The 19,750-nt window shown below is 36.5% G+C and overlaps 1 protein-coding gene across 1 annotated transcript in view; it reads right to left on the bottom strand.

The window, feature by feature from the left end:
- COL19A1 (collagen type XIX alpha 1 chain) overlaps positions 1–19,750 on the bottom strand; it is a 321,531-nt gene that overhangs the window by 127,035 nt on the left and 174,746 nt on the right. Inside the window, exon 16 of the mRNA XM_073905265.1 lies at positions 15,625–15,678. Coding sequence (XP_073761366.1) covers positions 15,625–15,678 — 54 coding nt within the window. The remainder of the gene's footprint in view (positions 1–15,624; positions 15,679–19,750) is intronic.

The following is a 19,750-nucleotide window of genomic DNA, read 5'->3' as shown; positions in this document are numbered from 1 at the left end:
AGCAGGCACTTTCTTCTAACAGACCAAAATATGCCCAAAATCTAGTGTGTGGCACTGATCTGTGCACTAGCCTGATCATATTTGATCATATTCTGTTTTTTTTGTTTTATTCTGTTTCTGTTTGTTTTTATCTTTTTCTTTTTCCTTTTTTTTTCTCTTTCTTTTTTCTTTCTTTCCCTTTCTTTTCCCCTGGTTTCAGGTCTTTTCTAATTTGTATAGAGTATATTTGCTGGGGACGTTGTTAACCTGTTAGCATTCTGTTCTCTCATTCATCTATTCTCCTCTGGACAAAATGACAAGATGAAAAAAATCACCTCAGCAAAAAGAACAAGAGGTAATACCGTCTGCCAGGGACCTCTCAATACTGACTTTAGTACGATGTCGGACCTAGAGTTCAGAATCATGACTTTAAAGATACTAGCTGAGCTTGAAAAAAGCGTGGAAGTTATTAGAGAAACACTTTCTGGAGAAATAAAAGAACTAAAATCTAACCAAGTCGAAATCAAAAAGGCTATTAATGAGGTGCAATCAAAAATGGGGGCACTAACTGCTAGGATAAATGAGGCAGAAGAGAGAATCAGCGATATAGAAGACCAAATGATGGAAAATAAAGAGGCTGAGAAAAAGAGGGAGAAACAACTACAGGATCACGAGGGCAGAATTCGAGAGATAAGCGATACCATAAGATGAAACAACATTAGAATAACTGGGATCCCAGAAGAAGAAGAAAGAGAGAGAGGGGCAGAAGGTATATTGGAGCAAATAATAGCAGAGAACTTCCCTAATGTGGGGAAGGAAACAGGCATCAAAATCCAGGAGGCACAGAGAACCCCTCTCAAAATCAATAAAAATAGGTCAACATCCCGACATCTAATAGTAAAATTTACGAGTCTCAGAGACAAAGAGAAAATCCTGAAAGCAGCTCGGGACAAGAGGTCTGTAACCTACAATGGTAGAAACATTAGATTGGCAACAGACCTATCCACAGAGACCTGGCAGGCCAGAAAGGACTGGCATGATATCTTCAGAGCACTAAACGAGAAAAATATGCAGTCAAGAATACTATAACCAGCTAGGCTGTCATTGAAAATAGAAGGAGAGATAAAAAGCTTCCAGGACAAACAGAAACTAAAGGAATTTGCAAACACGAAACCAGCCCTCCAAGAAATATTGAAAGGGGTCCTCTAAGCAAAGAGAGAGCCTAAAAGCAGCATAGATCAGAAAGGAACACAGACAATATACAGTAACAGTCACCTTACAGGCAATACAATGACACTAAATTCATATCTCTCAATAGTGACCCTGAATGTAAATGGGCTAAATGCCCCAATCAAAAGACACAGGCTATCAGATTGGATTAAAAAACAAGACCCATCGATATGCTGTCTGCAAGAGACTCATTTGAGACCCAAAGACACCCCCAGATTGAAAGTGAGGGGGTGGAAAACCATTTACCATGCTAATGGACACCAAAAGAAAGCTGGGGTGGCAATCCGTATATCAGACAAATTAGATTTTAAAACAAAGACTGTAATAAGAGATGAGAAAGGACACTATATCCTACTTAAAGGGTCTATCCAACAAGAAGATCTAACAATTGTAAATATCTATGCCCCTAACATGGGAGCAGCCAATTATATAAGGCAATTAATAACAAAAGCAAAGAAACACATTGACAACAATACAATAATAGTGGGGGACTTTAACACCCCCCTCACTGAAATGAACAGATCATCTAAGCAAAAGATCAACAAGGAAATAAAGACTTTAAATGACACACTGGACCAAATGGACTTCACAGACATATTCAGAACATTCCATCCCAAAGCAATGGAATACACATTCTTCTCTAGTGCCCATGGAACATTCTCCAGAAATGATCACATCCTAGGTCACAAATCAGGTCTCAGCTGGTACCAAAAGATTGGGATTATTCCCTGCATATTTTCAGACCACAATGCTTTGAAACTAGAACTCAATCACAAGAGGAAAGTCGGAAAGAACTCAAATACATGGAGGCTAAAGAGCATCCTACTAAAGAATAAAAGGGTCAACCAGGAAATTAAAGAAGAATTAAAAAAATTCATGGAAACCCATGAAAATGAAAACACAACCGTTCAAAATCTTTGGGATACAGCAAAGGCTGTCCTGAGAGGAAAGTATATAGCAATACAAGCCTTTCTCAAGAAACAAGAAAGGTCTCAAATACACAACCTAACCCTACACCTAAAGGAGCTAGAGAAAAAACAGCAAATAAAGCCTAAACCCAGCAGGAGAAGAGAAATAATAAAGATCAGAGCAGAAATCAATGAACTAGAAACCAAAAGAACAGTAGAACAGATCAACGAAACTAGGAGCTGGTTCTTTGAAAGAATTAACAAGATTGATAAACCCCTGGCCAGACTTATCAAAAAGAAAAGAGAAGTGACCCAAATCAACAAAATCATGAATGAAAGAGGAGAGATCACAACCAACACCAAAGAAATACAAACAATTATAAGAACATATTATGAGCAACTCTATGCCAGCAAATTAGAGAACCTGGAAGAAATGGGTGCATTCCTAAGGGTGTATCAACTACCAAAACTGAACTAGGAAGAAATAGAAAACCTGAACAGACCTATAACCACTAAGGAAATTGAAGCAGTCATCAAAAATCTCCCAACAAACAAGAGCCCAGGGCCAGATGGCTTCCCAGGGGAATTCTATCAAACATTTAAAGAAGAATTGATACCTATTCTCCTGAAACTGTTCCAAAAAGTAGAAAGGGAAGGAAAACTTCCAAACTCATTTTATGAGGCCACCATTACCTTGATCCCAAAACCAGACAAAGACCCCATCCAAAAGGAGAATTACAGACCAATACCCTTGATTGGATGGATGGAAAAATTCTCACCAAAATACTAGCCAATAGGATCCAACAGTATATTAAAAGGATTATTCACCATGACCAAGTGGGATTTATCCCTGGGCTCCAAGGTTGGTTCAACATCCGCAAATCAATCAACGTGATACAATACATTAACAAAAGAAAGAACAAGAATCATATGATCCTCTCAATAGATGCAGAAAAAGCATTTGACAAAGTGCAGCATCCTTTCTTGATCAAAACTCTTCAGAGTATAGGGATAGAGGGTACCTACCTCAAGATCATAAAAGCCATCTATGAAAAACCTACAGCGAATATCATTCTCAATGGGGAAAAGCTTTCAGCTTTTCCCCTAAGGTCAGGAACGTGGCAGGGATGTCCACTCTCACCACTGCTATTCAACATAGTATTAGAAGTCCTAGCCACAGCAATCAGACAACAAAAAGAAATCAAAGGCATCCAAATTGGCAAAGAGGAAGTCAAACTCTCACTCTTTGCAGATAATATGATACTGTATGTGGAAAACCCAAAAGACTCCACCCCAAAACTGCTAGAACTCATACAGGAATTCAGTAAAGTGGCAGGATATAAAATCAATGCCCAGAAATCAGTGGCATTCCTATACACCAACAACAAGACAGAAGAGAGACAAATCAAGGAGTCGATCCCATTTACAACTGCACCCAAAACCATAAGATACCTAGGAATAAATTTAACCAAAGAGGCAAAGGATCTGTACTCAGAAAACTATAAAATACTCATGAACGAAATTGAAGAAGGCACAAAGAAATGGAAAAACGTTCCATGCTCATGGATTGGAAGAACATTGTGAAGATGTCAATGCTACCTAGAGCAATCTACACATTCAATGCAATCCCCATCAAAATACCATCCACTTTTTTCAAAGAAATGGAACAAATAATCCTAAAATTTGTATGGAACCAGAAGAGACCCCGAATAGCCAGAGGAATCTTGAAAAAGAAAAGCAAAGCTGGCGGCATCACAATTCCGGACTTCCAGCTCTATTACAAAGCTGTCATCATCAAGACAGTATGGTACTGGCACAAAAACAGACACATAGATCAATGGAACAGAATAGAGAGCCCAGAAACGGACCCTCAACTCTATGGTCAACTCATCTTTGACAAAGCTGGAAAGAATATCCAGTGGAAAAAAGACAGTCTCTTCAACACATGGTGTTGGGAAAATTGGACAGCCACATGCAGAAGAATGAAACTGGATCATTTCCTTACACCACACACAAAAATAGACTCCAAATGGTTGAAAGACCTAAACGTGAGACAGGAGTCCATCAAAATCCTAAAGGAGAACACAGGCAGCAACCTCTTCGACCTCAGGCGCAGGAACTTCTTCCTAGAAACATCACCAAAGGCAAGGGAAGCAAGGGCAAAAATGAACTATTGGGATTTCATCAAGATAAAAATGTTTTGCACAGCAAAAGAAACAGTCCACAAAACCAAAAGACAACCGACAGGTGGGAGAAAATATTTGCAAATGACATATCAGATAAAGGGCTAGTATCCAAAATCTATAAAGAACTTCTCAAACTCAACACCGAAAAAACAAATGATCCAATCAAGAAATGGGCAGAAGACAAGAGCAGACATTTTTCCAAAGAAGACATCAAAATGGCCAACAGACGCGTGAAAAAGTGCTCAACATCGCTCAGCATCAGGGAAATCCAAATCAAAACCTCAATGAGATACTACCTCACACCAGTCAGAATGGCTAAAATTAACAAGTCAGGAAACGACAGATGTTGGCGGGGATGTGGAGAAAGGGGAACCCTCCTACACTGTTGGTGGGAATGCAAGCTGGTGCAACCACTCTGGAAAACAGTATGGAGGTTCCTCAAACAGTTGAAAATAGAGCTACTGTACAACCCAGCAATTGCACTACTGGGTATTTACCCCAAAGATACAAATGTAGGGATCCGAAGGGGTACGTGCACCCCAATGTTTATAGCAGCAATGTCCACAATAGCCAAACTGTGGAAAGAGCCACGATGTCCATCGATAGATGAATGGATAAACAAGAAATGGTATATATACAGAATGGAATATTATGCAGCCATCAAAAGGAATGAGATCTTGCCATCTGCAATGACATGGATGGAACTGGAGGGTGTTATGCTGAGTGAAATAAGTCAATCAAAGAAAGACATGTATCATATGACCTCACTGATATGAGGAATTCTTAATCTCAGGAAACAAACTGAGGGTTGCTGGAGTGTTGGGGGGTGGGAGGGATGGGGTGGCTGGGTGATAGACATTGGGAGGGTATGTGCTGTGGTGAGCGCTGTGAATTGTACAAGACTGTTGAATCACAGATCTGTACCTCTGAAACAAATAATGCAATATATGTTAAGAAAAAAAAAAGAAGAAGATAGCAGGAGGGGAAGAATGAAGGGGAGTAAGTCGGAGGGGGAGACGAACCATTAGAGACGATGGACTCTGAAGAACAAACTGAGGGTTCTAGAGGGGAGGGGGTGGGGGGATGGGTTAGCCTGGTGATGGGTATTAAATGGGCACATTCTGTGTGGAGCACTGGGTGTTATGCACAAACAATGAATCATGGAACACTACATCAAAAACTAATGATGTAATGTATGGTGATTAACATAACAATAAAAAATTTAAAAAAAGTTTACTGGTTTTTAAGGAAAATTAGGAAAAGTAGGTTCTAAGCTATTTCTGGAAAATTCAAGAACTACTCTGAATACTATTATGCCAAGAATTTAGAATAAAGAGTACTGTATCATCTACTTATATTCCATAAAAGAGAAATTTCCAACTTTTCTTAAAATTGTTGCATCACATTTATTTTGCAACGGCTCTACTCAATATAACATACTGAGAAGCTGAAGTGCTATAAAATTAAACTTGCTTTTAGAATTCTGTGCTATCACCCAAGGTAACTCAAAATACTATGGAGTTTACAAAGTTGAGGTCTTATATTATTAGAAATGTAATGCTGGCTTTCAACGTCAGTAGGCCATAAAAATGTTTCATGTTCCAAATATTTTGCATTTCTGAAAACATATATTTCTCAAACTGATTAATAACTTGTAAGTCATTCTTGGTTTTGGCAGCTACCTAAGTATATACTCACTGTGTGCCAAATGGATATGTAACATTGTACTTGACATTCCCAGTGGTAAATGTACCAAATAGCTACTAATGGGTTCAGTGTAATGTTCTGAATAACGATAGGGAGGCAGGAATATTAGCATACTGTCACTTCGGTGGAAAATGCCTTCTCCTTTTCATTCTCTTTAAGTGTTTCTATGACTAAGTAGTTAATATTTATAAGATTCTCTCATAGAACACCTGTCACCAGACTGCATTCAAAGTGCTCCTGGCTTAATCTCATAACATACCTGAGGGCTAACCTGTGATGAAACAGATAAATTTAGATTAGAATTTTGAATGGTTTGCCTGAAGCCACAAGTTAATCCAATCACACAGCTGGAAAAAGAACAGCTCTGACTCCCACCCCCATTCCTTACTGACCAGCCAATGCTTGTTCCCAGGTATGGGTGCAGGGTAAGCAGGGCACGGGCACAGAATGTGCACTCTTTACCATGTGTAGAAACCGCAAAAGGACCAGCTGTACCTCTCTACATTTGTCCCTTATAATGTGTGTGGTCTTAATGAGAAAAAATGAGGGGCTTTGGTCAAATTCTTGATAGTCTCCATTTTAAAGACAGGAAAATCTGGGTTTTGGAATGCAACCACGAAACAGAGAGTAAGGGCTTCTTATTATAGACAATAGCTAAAGAGATTAATAGCCTGAAGCCTTGGAGAACTGTTCAATGTTTCTGACCTCAGTTTCATGATTTGGTGGACTGGAATGACACCGTTGTCCCCTCTCGGCTCTAAAATCTGACAACTGGATGTCCCTGAAATGGGCCCTTAGGCCCCTCCGCTGAAACAGCTCCCTGCCTGCCTGGGCCTCAGGGACTGTGTGTCCCTGGTCCAAAGGAGGCTGCATAAGAAGGTGTGCTTCTCCCACAGCAGAGACCAGTTCTTGGGTCCATTAAATAAGCCGTTCTGAGTCAGCATTCTATTTGAAAAATATGAAACATTTCTCTTTATTAATCCAAATAACAGATAGCCGATTAAGCTATTCTGTTACAATACAAATGGTGTCATTTGACCCTTTATTTAAATGAATAAGGACCTCAGCTCCTTGTGGTTTAATGACCTATGTAAGTGTTACTGGAATAAAACCATTGGTTACAATCTCTTTTTCTTGTTACAGCCTTCCCAGGGCACTTTGTGTCTTCTTCTTCAAGCGCACTGCAGAGACTCACTAATTAGAGTGAAGTTTACCACAATGGACCACAGGCACACTGTCATTAACTAGCTGTGACATTTATCTGAGCCAGAGCCTGTTCTCATAAAGTCTGGGCTACATCTCATACTATGTCTTTTTTCACCTGATCCTAATTAGACTGAGCTAGAAGTTGCCTCCAGTGTCTTCTTGTTCTTTTACCTCTCCTACCAATTAGAGGATTCTTGTTCTTGCTACACAACTACTCCTTTGTGAACATTCATTTGACATGAATATATATTAGCCTCTCCCCCTTCTTCCTGCCTTACTCTATTGCTTCAGCAACTAAATTTGATGCAGCTCTGGTGGACACCAAGCTAGAGTAAGGAGGAACATCTGGGTGGCAGGACACTAGGAGAAAATTGTGAAGTACAAATTTTCAGATAAAACAGATCATTGTCATTCCTTGAACTTCTTTTCCAAAGTTCTCTGAAGTTCTGATGCTGTATTTTGACAAGCATCTAACTGACAATATTAAAAAATCTCACAAACATTAAATCATACCTTATTATGTGCTGTGATGAAGTCACATGCTTAATAATGAATCACATGTTATTGGGACTTCATCAGTTAGGACAAGCAGAGGAAATTATTATGCAAAGTAATGAATGATACACTTTCGCTCCAAGAAATGTATCATATAATAAAAGTAAGAAGACTGCTATGCTATTCTTATATTCTGTACTGATTTCTCAATTTCTGAAATAGGTATAAAATGACGAAAGCATATAGATGACTTTATATTTACTCATTTATATACACATATAACACCCAAAGCACACAAAATAACTGAATAAAGTTAGAATACAAATGTACAAAATCTGACCATGAGATATATAATGATACAGACACATAATGTTTGAAAGCTTTACATTCCTAGTAGAAAGGGTACTTCATACAAAAAGAACATAAATGCAAAATAAACCATTATATTATTTTTTATATGGTAGAATTTGTATTGTGGTATATTTTTTTCTCCCAAAGTGGATGTTTTAACTCAGTAAGAGTTTTATCAATTATATAATATTGACCTTTTAGAAGTGTTAATTTTAATAGTCTTATAGGTAAACTGGGGATAACTAGATAATTCTAAATGGTAAATGAGTTTCTAGAAAGACAGAAAATAAAGACAAAGACAGCAGTATCAGGTATTGAAATAATAGTGAAGCTTCCCCAAAGTCTGCTGTGGAGCTCTGCAAATAGAAGTGTAGGGAGAAATGTAAATTTGATTATTTTTATCTTCTGAGTATCACGTTTGGCTTTGTAAATTCAAGTAAGATGTTGGGGGAAAGTTGCATAGCCCTTGGAACTTGACCAGGGTACACAATTTCCCAGATACCCACCTAGAAATATCATACAGGATCAAATATGGCATTTCTTTGGTAATCCTTAAGAAGAAATCCTTAGGAAATTTCTGGAAAAAGATGTCCTGTGTATGTCAGGAAGTTTAAAACATGTGCAATAAACATGAGTCTACAAACATTATTTGTAGAATGCAGAATCTCTAAGATGTTATTTAAAACATGTATATTTACATATTTATATGTGGATTAAGCAAAAAAAAAAAGATGCTTTTTTCCTATATTTATGTTCTACCTGGGACAAGAGTTAAAACTATTATTTAAGAAAATTTGATGGGGGGCGCCTGGGTGGCTCAGTTGGGTAGGCGTCTGCCTTTGGCTTGGGTCAGGATCTCAGGGTCCTGGGATCAAATCCCACATCAGGCTCTCTGTTCAGCTCTCTCTGCTTCTCCTTCTCCCTCTGTGCGTGCTCTCTCTCTCAAATAAATAAATAAAATCTTTAAGAAAATTTGTTGACTTTTTCCTTTTAGCAATACAAATTCTTGCTACAAGGATACAAGTAATAGAATTAGTGAATGAGTAGAATTATGGATACACTCACTGTGAATTTTAAAGGTCAGTTTCAATACATAAAGTTAAGAAGAGTCTCATCTTCATGTGCAACTAACCAAATTACTTCCTGAAGCTGAAAATTCATCATTATTCATTCTTTTCTCTATAAGGCTCCTCCTTAAAATTCAAGCCAATGTAAAATAATTTAATCCCAACTACAGACGATTGTTAGTGGTTTCTACCAGGTCCTAAACTCACTTCACTGGAACGATGAGGTCATTCTATGGCTTTGAAATTAGCACTGTGGAATAAGCTACCCTAAAAAAAGAAGAATTTTTTTTACCATAAAATTTCTGTTCAAGATCAAAATTACAATCAAGCAACAAAATGCAAGAATGAGGTGTTATCTTGGTCCAACCAGACAAACTTGCATTTGGGGCGGTAATTAGCTGACTCACCAGCAAAATGTTTTTCTTCAGAGACCTAGAGTGATTTCTTTAAAACGTTCATGGTAGTTTTATGCCAACCTTGATACTATCCAGACATGCACTTAATGTGATAAAAAAGGAAAAATCCAAGGTCACATTAAAACAATAATTTTTTTTATATTTTGGGAAATTCTATTACAAATATTAGGAAACCCTGCAAGGAAATCTATATCTTAGAGGGAATTTTTATAAATACCAGTTCTTTTGAGATACTTCATATAAACTTCTGTGAACATGCTCAGCTGTCTGAAATACTCCACTTTTCACTAAGATACTTTTCTGGGCTCCCATCCAGGTCCTGTCCTTACCGCTCCAACAGATTCCCCATTGCTGTCTCTCCTTCCTCATGATTCACCCCCTAATTTACACCTTTCTTGCAATTTTCGTTTCTAATGTTCTCTCCATTATTCAACTAAAACTTCTCTTTCAGCTGGCACCTATTCCAGCCACCTCTTCTCTTATCCAACATCTTTCCTCTGACTTTGTTCCAAATTTTAATCCTCTTCAACCCTCCATACATCCTGAAATACTCTTCTGTTGGCTTCTTGGCTCTGCAGTGTCCTGGTCCCCATTCTGGCCCTTCTCTGACCTCATCATGGTCAGAGAACATAAGTTTTAAGAACTGTGTTAATCTATAAAGGATGTGTGAACTTAAAAATGTGCCAGCCAAATGTTTTACCTGTAGGATTTTAAAAAGATAACAAAGTAAAAAAAAAAAAAATATATATATATACATATATGTGTATATAATGGCATATGACAGAATCAAAGAAGAAAATCAGGAGGTTAAGAAAAAAAAACTATAAATCTCAGATATATATTGTCACGAAACATTGTTGAGGTTAAGAGAAGCTTTTAAGTATGAGAAGCATACTGCCATGTATTTTATTAAATGAATACTTTATAATCTAAGATTTAGTTACTTAAAAGACAGTGAAAAGAATAAAATCAACTAATACAAATTTTAAACAGAAATTTGGTGTGGTTCTTGGAGAAAAATAGTGTTCTTATTGTGCTTATAGAAAACTATACACAGAGATCAAAGAGAAAAAGAAAAGGAATTTATCAATCAGAATCTGTATGCTTAATAAAAATAACAATAGTTATATTAACATGTTTCTACAATGTTTGATATTCTTCAAAGTATGTTTACATGTGACACCTATATTTGTTTTTTTTGTTTTTGTGACACCTATGTTTGAAACTAACCATAATTGTGAGATATTGGTAGAGCAGAAGCTAGTATCTCTTTAACCACTGAGGAAAATGAAGAAGTCAATGATTTATTTAAAATTAAATGTTCTGCTTTCATTAAAGACATTTATGCCCAGAAGTAAAGTATGTATAAGACTTGCCACATATTTTATATGTCATTTCAATTAACTTAATGATAGTCAATTCCTTCCTGGTCAAACACCTGTAATCAAAATATAAGAGTTTTGTTGATAATGTGTCAATAAAATATAATTTTAAATTCATAGACTTTTCTTTTGTCTTCTATTGCATGCTTCAGTGAAATGGAAAAATTATTGGTGTTAGCCTGCAGTATGTGTGTATGCATACGCACACATATACATATAAGTACATTAATATGTCTAAAAGATCTGAGTGCTACCTAACTCTTGAGCAGAGAAGAAATGGTGGCACTAAGATGGACCTAACTGTAAATATGTAAGAATGCTCATTTCTTTTTTTTTTTTTAAGATTTTATTTATTTGACAAAGAGAGAGTGAGAGAGAGCATGAGCAGGGGAGAGTGGCAGGTAGAGCGAGAGGGAGAGGCAGGCTCCCCACTGAGCAGGGAGCCCGATGTGGGGCTCTATTCCAGGAACCCGGGATCATGACCTGAGCCAAAGGCAGATGTTTAACCAACTGAGCCACCAGGTGCCCCAAGAATGCCCATTTCTTAAATTAATTGCTTCCCTTTTCAGTAGCTTATAAAGCAGAATAAATCATGGATTGTATTTGAAAATAATAATTTGTAAATGTGGATAATGTCAATAATACCTGTTCCAGCTTCTTTCCTCAATAAATAATGGCACTTGTGAAAGCTGGTAGTAATAATGACAAGCCATGCCTAACAGTATCTATAAAATTCTTTTACATTCTTTAGTTTTTGACACTGTTACTCTTGATAGAGGCTAAAATAAAAGTAATATTAAATTATTGAGACTATACATATTTATAAATGGAGTAAATTTGCATAAAGTAGTGGTTGAACTTTATAATTTGAATATGTTCCTCCATAATTACCATGAAGGATACATAAGTTTAATTTATTCTTTAACCCACCTTCCTCTGAAATGCAAGCTTTGAGAGGTTTCAATTTCAATTAGAAGCATTACTATTTTTAAAAAGCCTCATTTGAATATTTTTTCATTTCAGCTAGTCTCTCACAAGGACTCTCAGAGTTATCTTACAAGCCAAATTAAGAAATGTGGGTGGGAAGGAGGTAGCGTTTAGTGTATTTGTACATGATTTAATTATCATGCCGTAAGAACATCAGTGGTAATCAAGATGGCAGCCTTTGTTGGTACATGCAATTGTCAGGTTCTACTCTGTTCAGGATTTATTAAAGATTTGCATGAAGACTTAGAGGATAGGCTTATCAAATTTTAAGGTGACATAAAGCTGGGAGCCATTTCACTGGAAAAGAAAACTAATAGAATGATATTAGGGACTAAAATCCAGAAGATGAAATTCAACAATGACAGGAATCAATTCCTTCTCTGTGATTCAAAAAGGCAACTAACTGTACAACAGCAGGGACGAACATCTGACTTGGCAGAAGTTTTCATTAAAACAAAAGAGAGGGAACATCAAATTGACCACATGTTGTTTAAGTCAAAAGTGTGATATCATTGTACACTTAAAAATTTGTCAAGAGGGTAGATTTCATGTCAAATATTCTTACCACAGACACACACAAACAACTCTGCCATATGAGGGATAATTCAGACATAATACCCTCAACCTAGTCTCACCCACCTCGCTCTATAATTTCCATCTTAAACCACCTACAGAGTATAAGTTTTAGGGAATTAAAACTAAAAATCTGTTTATTATTACATTTCTCTGTTTTGAGAATACAGTTGACTAAAATTGTATATATTTAAGGTATACAACTTGATGATCTGATATACATTGTGAACCATTCACCATGATCAAGCTAATTAACATATCCATCGCCTCATACAAAATTACCTTTTTCTTTTTTTATGGTGAAAACACTTAAGATTTACTGTTTTAGCAAATTTCAAGTATACAATACTATATTAATTATAGTCTCATTGTTGTACATTACATCTCCAGAACTTATTTATCTTATATAACGAAAACTTTGTATGCTTTGACCAACATCTCCCCCATCCTCCTCATCCCAGCCCCTGGTAACCACCATTCTACTCTGTTTCTGTGAATTTGACATTTTTGGATTTAGACATATAAATGAGAACATGCAGGATTTGTCTTTCTGTGTCTGGCTTATTTCACTGAGCATAATGTCCTCCATGTTCATCCATGTCCTCACAAATGGCAGGATTTCCTTCTTTTTTAAGACTGAATAATACTTCATTGTGTGCATTTGTATGTGTGTTTGTGAATCACATTTTGTTTATTCATTCATCTGTCAATACATATTTAAGTTGTTAGCATATCATGAGAGTGCAAATGTTCATTTCATTTCATTTCCTTTGGATATGTACCCAGAAGTGAAATTGCTGGTAGTTCTATTTTTAATTTTTGGAGAAACCGCCATACTCTTTTCCACAGTGGCTGCACCAATTTACATCCCCACCAAGAGTGCACCAGGGTTCCCTTTTCCTCACGTCCTCACCAATACTTGTTACCTCTTATCTTTCTGATAACAGTGATTCTAACAGGTATGAGGTGACATCTCATTATGGTTTTGATTTGTATTCCCTGATGATTAGTGATGTTTAGCACCTTTTTATGTACCTGTTGGCCATTTGTATGTCTTCTTTTGAGAAATGTCTACTCAGGTTTTTTGCCTATTTTTAAATTGGGTACCTGGGGGTTTGCTCTTGAGTTTCATGAGTTCCTTATATATTCTGGATATTAACTAGGAGGTATAATTTATCACTCAGTTTGCAGGAAAGGAAAGTTATTAGAAGGAAAATGTCCTCTGGATGCAGAACGTAGACATAAACTCAGAAATATGGTCCTAGATGCAATTAGACATTTTGGCTATCATTGGGAGAAAACAGAAGAAGCAGCCTGGAAATTAACTTCACAAGGTCATTTCATCTGGTCTTCTGCCCCCAATGAGTTAATTGCTTAAGGCAGACTCAAAATCTAGATAAGTAATTTTCTATTTTTCTCCCTGACACTACTTAAACTTTGATCAAGTGGATTAACGAACTCCTGAATAGAGAGGGGCTGGAGAGCCAAATGGGAAACTACAGTTCTATATACAGGTATTGGGAGCAGAACTCAGGGCTGCTTTATAAATAATTTTAAAATTTCAGCATAGTTCTACTTATTTGCAATGTGTCCTTTCCAAGTTGCTTAAAAACCTCAGTTTCTCTATGAGAATGATAGTATTAATATCTCATAGAGCTATTGTGAGAAATAAATAAATGAAATAATAATGTGAAACATTTAGCACATTATAGGTGGCTCATAAATCTTAGACATTATTCACAAAACTTTTCCTTTTATTTTCTTAACCATCAAAAGTTATTAAGCCCTTTTGTGTTCACTAAACTAGCCATTTGTAGTAAAAAGTAAACATAGAATTTTTAATTTTTAATTTTGATTTTTGTCCAAATCAAATCTTAATTGTACTACTAAAAAAAATAAAAACAAAGAAACAAAGCTGCTCTAGTAGAATGAGTTAGTTTAAAAAAATACACAGAAGCACATCAGCTCAATCTTAAACTCCAATAGAAGTATATTGTCTATAGTACAAGGGCATACTTGCCACATTTTGCTCTGCCCTAAATAACACCACACATGTTCAGTCCATTCCTGATACCTCCACAAAGTCCATGAGTATTTTCTGGGAAAAACTATCAGCATGTTGGGAGTCAGAAATCCATATAAGAGAGAATTAAGAGACATGGGATTTTATTAACTTGATAAAAGGTAAACCTTGGTAAAATATACCACTGGCTCCCAAATACTTGAAAGATTCTGATATACTTGAGGCAAAAGACTTATTTGCCAGAGGACAAAACTGGGAATAATAAACAAAAATGACTAAAAAAGAGATTTGGGGTTAATATCCCAGGACAGTAAAAGAGAACGTGAGATTTAGAATCAGAAGCCGCATATTCAAGTTCTGGCTCTACTTTTTATTAGCTCTTTGACTTTAGGTAAATCACCTAAACTCTGAGTCATATAATCCTCATCTATAAGGTAACAAAAGTTAATAACAATAATCATATGAGCAAGCACATAAAATGTTTCAAGACATTAAAATGATTTGAAAATAGCAAGAACAATAAGCCATAAGAATGGGGTGACCCACTGCTGAAAGTGTTGAAGTGAAGCTTACCCATTATCACTGCAGGGGTTCCCTTTCCTGGGGGAAGCTAAGACTAACTATTGCAACTACAATTTACTCACTTACTACATATTTTATCTCAAAGGCAGTAAACTGTAATGAAAGAAGAATTACAAAGCATCACTGAAGTCAATAATTTAATTCAACTAAAGACTGCAGTTAATTATCTCAATCTTTACAGAATTCATGAACAGGCGGGAACTCCACAAAGATACTCATCAACTTAACTCTGCAAAGATCAGCTTAACTCAAAACCTCAAAATATGACCAATGTGCCCTAGATCAAATTACAGTTAATTCATTTCACCTAAACTGTATCTCTACATTTGTGCTGCCAATCTTGAAAATATATAGAACTTTCTGGATTGTAAAAGCTCTGTCAAAATCTCAGATCTCAAATTTCAGCCTTTGGATAGTTAATACTCTCCTTATGCCCATCTGCTTGCTGTATTTTGTGTTTATTTTTATTAATGTTCAGAAATAAGTAAGCCTTGAGATAGTAATGCCTGCCAGTTGTCCCAAGTTTACTTACCCTCTGACCTTCTTTTCCAGGTGGACCCTGTGGACCCTGTATCCCCAGGGAACTCTGTGGGAGGTGGAAAGAACACATGTTAATAGACTGTTTCAAGTACACCTGCCTCACAAAGAATGTTGTGAAAAGTAATACCTACTTTATTGATTAAACAAAACTTTTAAAGTGATTTGAGCTCTTCCAAAGTTAGACTCTAATATATTAATAATGGTAAATTGTCCTGTGACTGGTTTGTCTTTGGAGTTAACTCCAGAAAAGAAAAAAAAAGTGATTCCAAACCAGGTGTGAGGCCAGTGTTCACTTCCAGACTCCAGACTTCCTTTCTGACTCCCATATGGTCAGAACTATGTTTCACCAAACTACCAATAAGTAGTAACAATATTTGCAAGCAGGAAAAAAAAGGATCTTTCTATATATAAACTCTATAAATATAGCCACATTTTTGGTTGAGAGTAGCTCTTCTAAGTATCCACTAAGAAAACACATGATTATGATATTGGCTTCAATCTATGTCTTTTCATAACATTTTTTAATATCATAGACATTATTTAATACTTTCACAACAACATTATCAAGAGGCAGAAAAAAATAAGCATTTTTTTTTCAGACTGACAAAAGGCCCGGGAAATTCCAGGTGCTGTTAATCTGTAAGTCGAGTCTCCTGATTGTCACAGTTACTTTTATATAGGAATTCTTACTCAAAATGATGGTATATTTTTTAAAAAAAATTGTCAGTAGTTATTGCCTCTCTGAAAGTTTCTTCTTAGTTCTCCTGATGCTTCTTCCTTCCCTATTCAACATTTTAAACGTGGGAGTTTAGGCTCATTTTCTTCTCAGTCCGCATTCTCTTGCCATGATCTAATATACTGTGGACTTTGAATATTCCAGGCCAGTGATTCTAAGATTTACAATGTAGGTATCCAACCACGTGCTTGAGATACTCACTCCTCTAGGGCATCTGAAACTTAGAACATCAAACACTGAACTTAGGACCCTCTTCCCCCAAATTGGATTCTCTTCCAGCATTCTCCAACTCAGTAAATTCACACAACATCCTGTGAGTGCTCATGCCAGAAATCTAGAACTCATCCTCTGTACTTTCCTTTCTCAAACCTCTCTTTCACATCCAGTTACCAAATTTGGTTGGTGCATCTCCAAAGTATATTTGGAACCATCTAGTTCTTTTCATTCCTATAGCTCCAATCATCACTTCTTGCTTGCTCATTGACTTCCTACTTGAACCAGACACTAACCCCTCCATTCTCCACATCATGCCAAACTGATCTTAAGAAAACCCAGCCTGATCACAATTCTCGACTTCAAGCTGTATTACAAAGCTGTAATCATCAGGACAGTATGGTACTAGCACAAAAACAGACACATAAGTCAATGGAACAGAATAGAGAGCCCAGAAATGGACCCTCAACTCTATGGTCAACTAATCTTTGACAAAGCAGGAAGGATTATCCAATGGAAAAAAGACAGTCTCTTCAACAAATGGTGTTGGGAAAATTGGACAGCCAAATGCAGAAGAATGAAACTGGACCAGTTTCTTATACCAAACACAAAAATAAATTCAAAATGGATGAAAGACCTCAATGTGAGACAAGAATCCATCAAAATCCTATAGGAGAACACAGGCAGCAACCTCTTTGACCTTGGCTGCAGCAGCTTCCTACTAGACATGTCTTCAGACAAGGGAAACAAAAGCAAAAATGAACTACTGGGCCTTGATCAAGATAAAAAGCTTCTGCACAGCAAAGGAAACAATCAATAAAACTAAAAAGCAACCTACAGAATGGGAGAAGGTATTTGCAAATGACATATCAGATAAAAGGCTAGTATCCAGAATCTATAAAGAACTTACCAAACTCAATACCCAAAAAACAAAAAAATCCAGTCAAGAAATGTGCAGAAGACATGAATGGACATTTCTCCAAAGACATACATATGGCTAACGGACACAAAAGAAAATGTTAAAAGATCACTCATCATCAGGGACATACAAATCCAAACCACAATGAGATACCACCTCACGCCCGTCAGAATGGCTAAAATTAACAACTCAGGAAACAATAGATGACAGTGAGGTGGTGGAAAAAGGGGAACCGTCTTACACTATTGGTGGGAATGAGAACTAGTGCAGCCACTCTGGACAACAGCAGGGAGGTTCCTCAAAAAGTTAAAAACAGAGCTCCTTATGATCCAGCAATTGCACTACTAGGTAGTTATCCAGAGAATATCTACACCCCAATGTTTATAGCAGCAATGTCCACAATGGCCAAAATACGGAAAGAGCCCAGTTGTCCATCGACTGATGAATGGGTAAATATGTGGCGTATATAATACACACACACACACACACACACACACACACACACACACACACACACAATGGAATATTACTCAACCATCAAAAAGAATGAAATCTTGCCATTTGCAACAATGTGGATGGAACGAGAGTGTATTATGCTAAGCGAGATCAGTCCGAAAAAGACAAATACCATATGATTTCACTCATATGTGGGATCTAAGGAAAAAAACCCCAAATAAATATAGGGGAAGGGAAGGGAAAATAAAATAAGATAAAAACAGAGAGGGAGGAAAACTGTAAGACAGTCTTAACTATAAAGAATAAAGTGAAGGTTGCTGGAGGAGAGGTAGGTGGGGGATGGGGTAACTGGGTGATGGGCATTAAGGAGGGCACATGACGTAATGAGCACTGGGTGTTATATGCAACTGATGAATCACTAATTCTACCCCTGAAACTAATAATATATTATATGTTAACTAACTTGAATTTAAATAGAAGAAAAAAAGAAAGGAAAAGAAAAGAAAACCCAGCCTGACCTTCCCTGACTTTCCACAGGAAGGGATGAATGTCTTGGTTCATCAGTCGTAAAATGCTTGTATTTGACCTTTAAAGTATTTGTCATAAGTTCATTTAAATGATTGTAGAGGTAATGATTCATCAAGCTCTAAGGACAACAGGTAGAAACTGTCTTATTCACACAATGGGTCTATTAACATCTGATTGAAAAAATTCATACTGGAAAATCAATTCACTTTAGTAAGTTTTTGGATAAAGCCAATAATTTTCAAAGTTTTACAAATATTTGTGATTAACCTATCATATATTAAATGCTTAACTGGTTTGGAATAAATGAGAAAAATAGTAATAAAAATTCAAACAAATCTGAATTTACCTCCATTCCAGAAGAAACATTCCTTTGTTACCTAATTTTAAAAAACTTAGGATACACTTGTACATTCTGAACTTTTTCTTTAAAAGTTGTGGTTACCTTTAAACTAAAACATCAGATGTGTTTGATGACCTATAATTATTATGTATATATTCATTTTTTGTTTTTTTATAGAAGAAATTGCTTCAATAAATGTGATAATGTGCATAATTTCACCATCTAATTTTATTTTGAATAGAAAAGTTATAAACATTTAAATTTTCATTCGGATAACTTTCATATGATCAAAGTTGTCAGTATTTAATAAAAATTACTGTAGCTCATTTTCAAAAAGCATTAATACAAAAAATTCTGCATGTATCACAAATCCTCAGTGTTTCCTCAAGTCTTTCTGATTCCTTCCCTACAAAACCCTAGTAAAATATATGTATTTATTACTGTCATTTCTTTTATCTATTCTTGAAATGATTATTTATTTATTTATTTTTAAAAATTTTATTTTATTATGTTAATCACCGTACATTACCTCATTAGTTTTTGATATAGTGTTCCATGATTCATTGTTTGCATATAACACCCAGTGCTCCATTCAGTACATGCCCTCTTTAATACCCATCACCAGGCTAACCCATCCCCCCACTAGAACCATCATTTGTTTCTCAGAGTCCATAGTCTCTCATGGTTCGTCTCCCCCTCCGATTTTCTCCCCTTCATTTTTCCCTTTATTTATTTTTAAAGATTTTATTTATTTGTCAGAGAGAGAGAGCGTACGCGCGCGCATGCACTAGCGGGGTGGGGGGGGCAGAGGGAGAAGCAGACTCCCCGCTGAGCAGGAAGCCCAATGCAGGACTCAATCCCAGGACCCAGGGATCATGACCTGAGCCGAAAGCAGATGCTAGACCAACCGAGCCACCCAGGTGCCC

This window comes from Callorhinus ursinus, unplaced genomic scaffold (genome assembly GCF_003265705.2).
Source record: "Callorhinus ursinus isolate GAN/ISIS: 27379988/994484 unplaced genomic scaffold, GSC_fseal_2.0 scaffold22, whole genome shotgun sequence".
Classification (NCBI taxonomy): Eukaryota; Metazoa; Chordata; class Mammalia; order Carnivora; family Otariidae; genus Callorhinus; species Callorhinus ursinus.
Note: the sequence above shows the minus strand (reverse complement) of the source record. Positions and strands in the feature narration are given on the sequence as shown.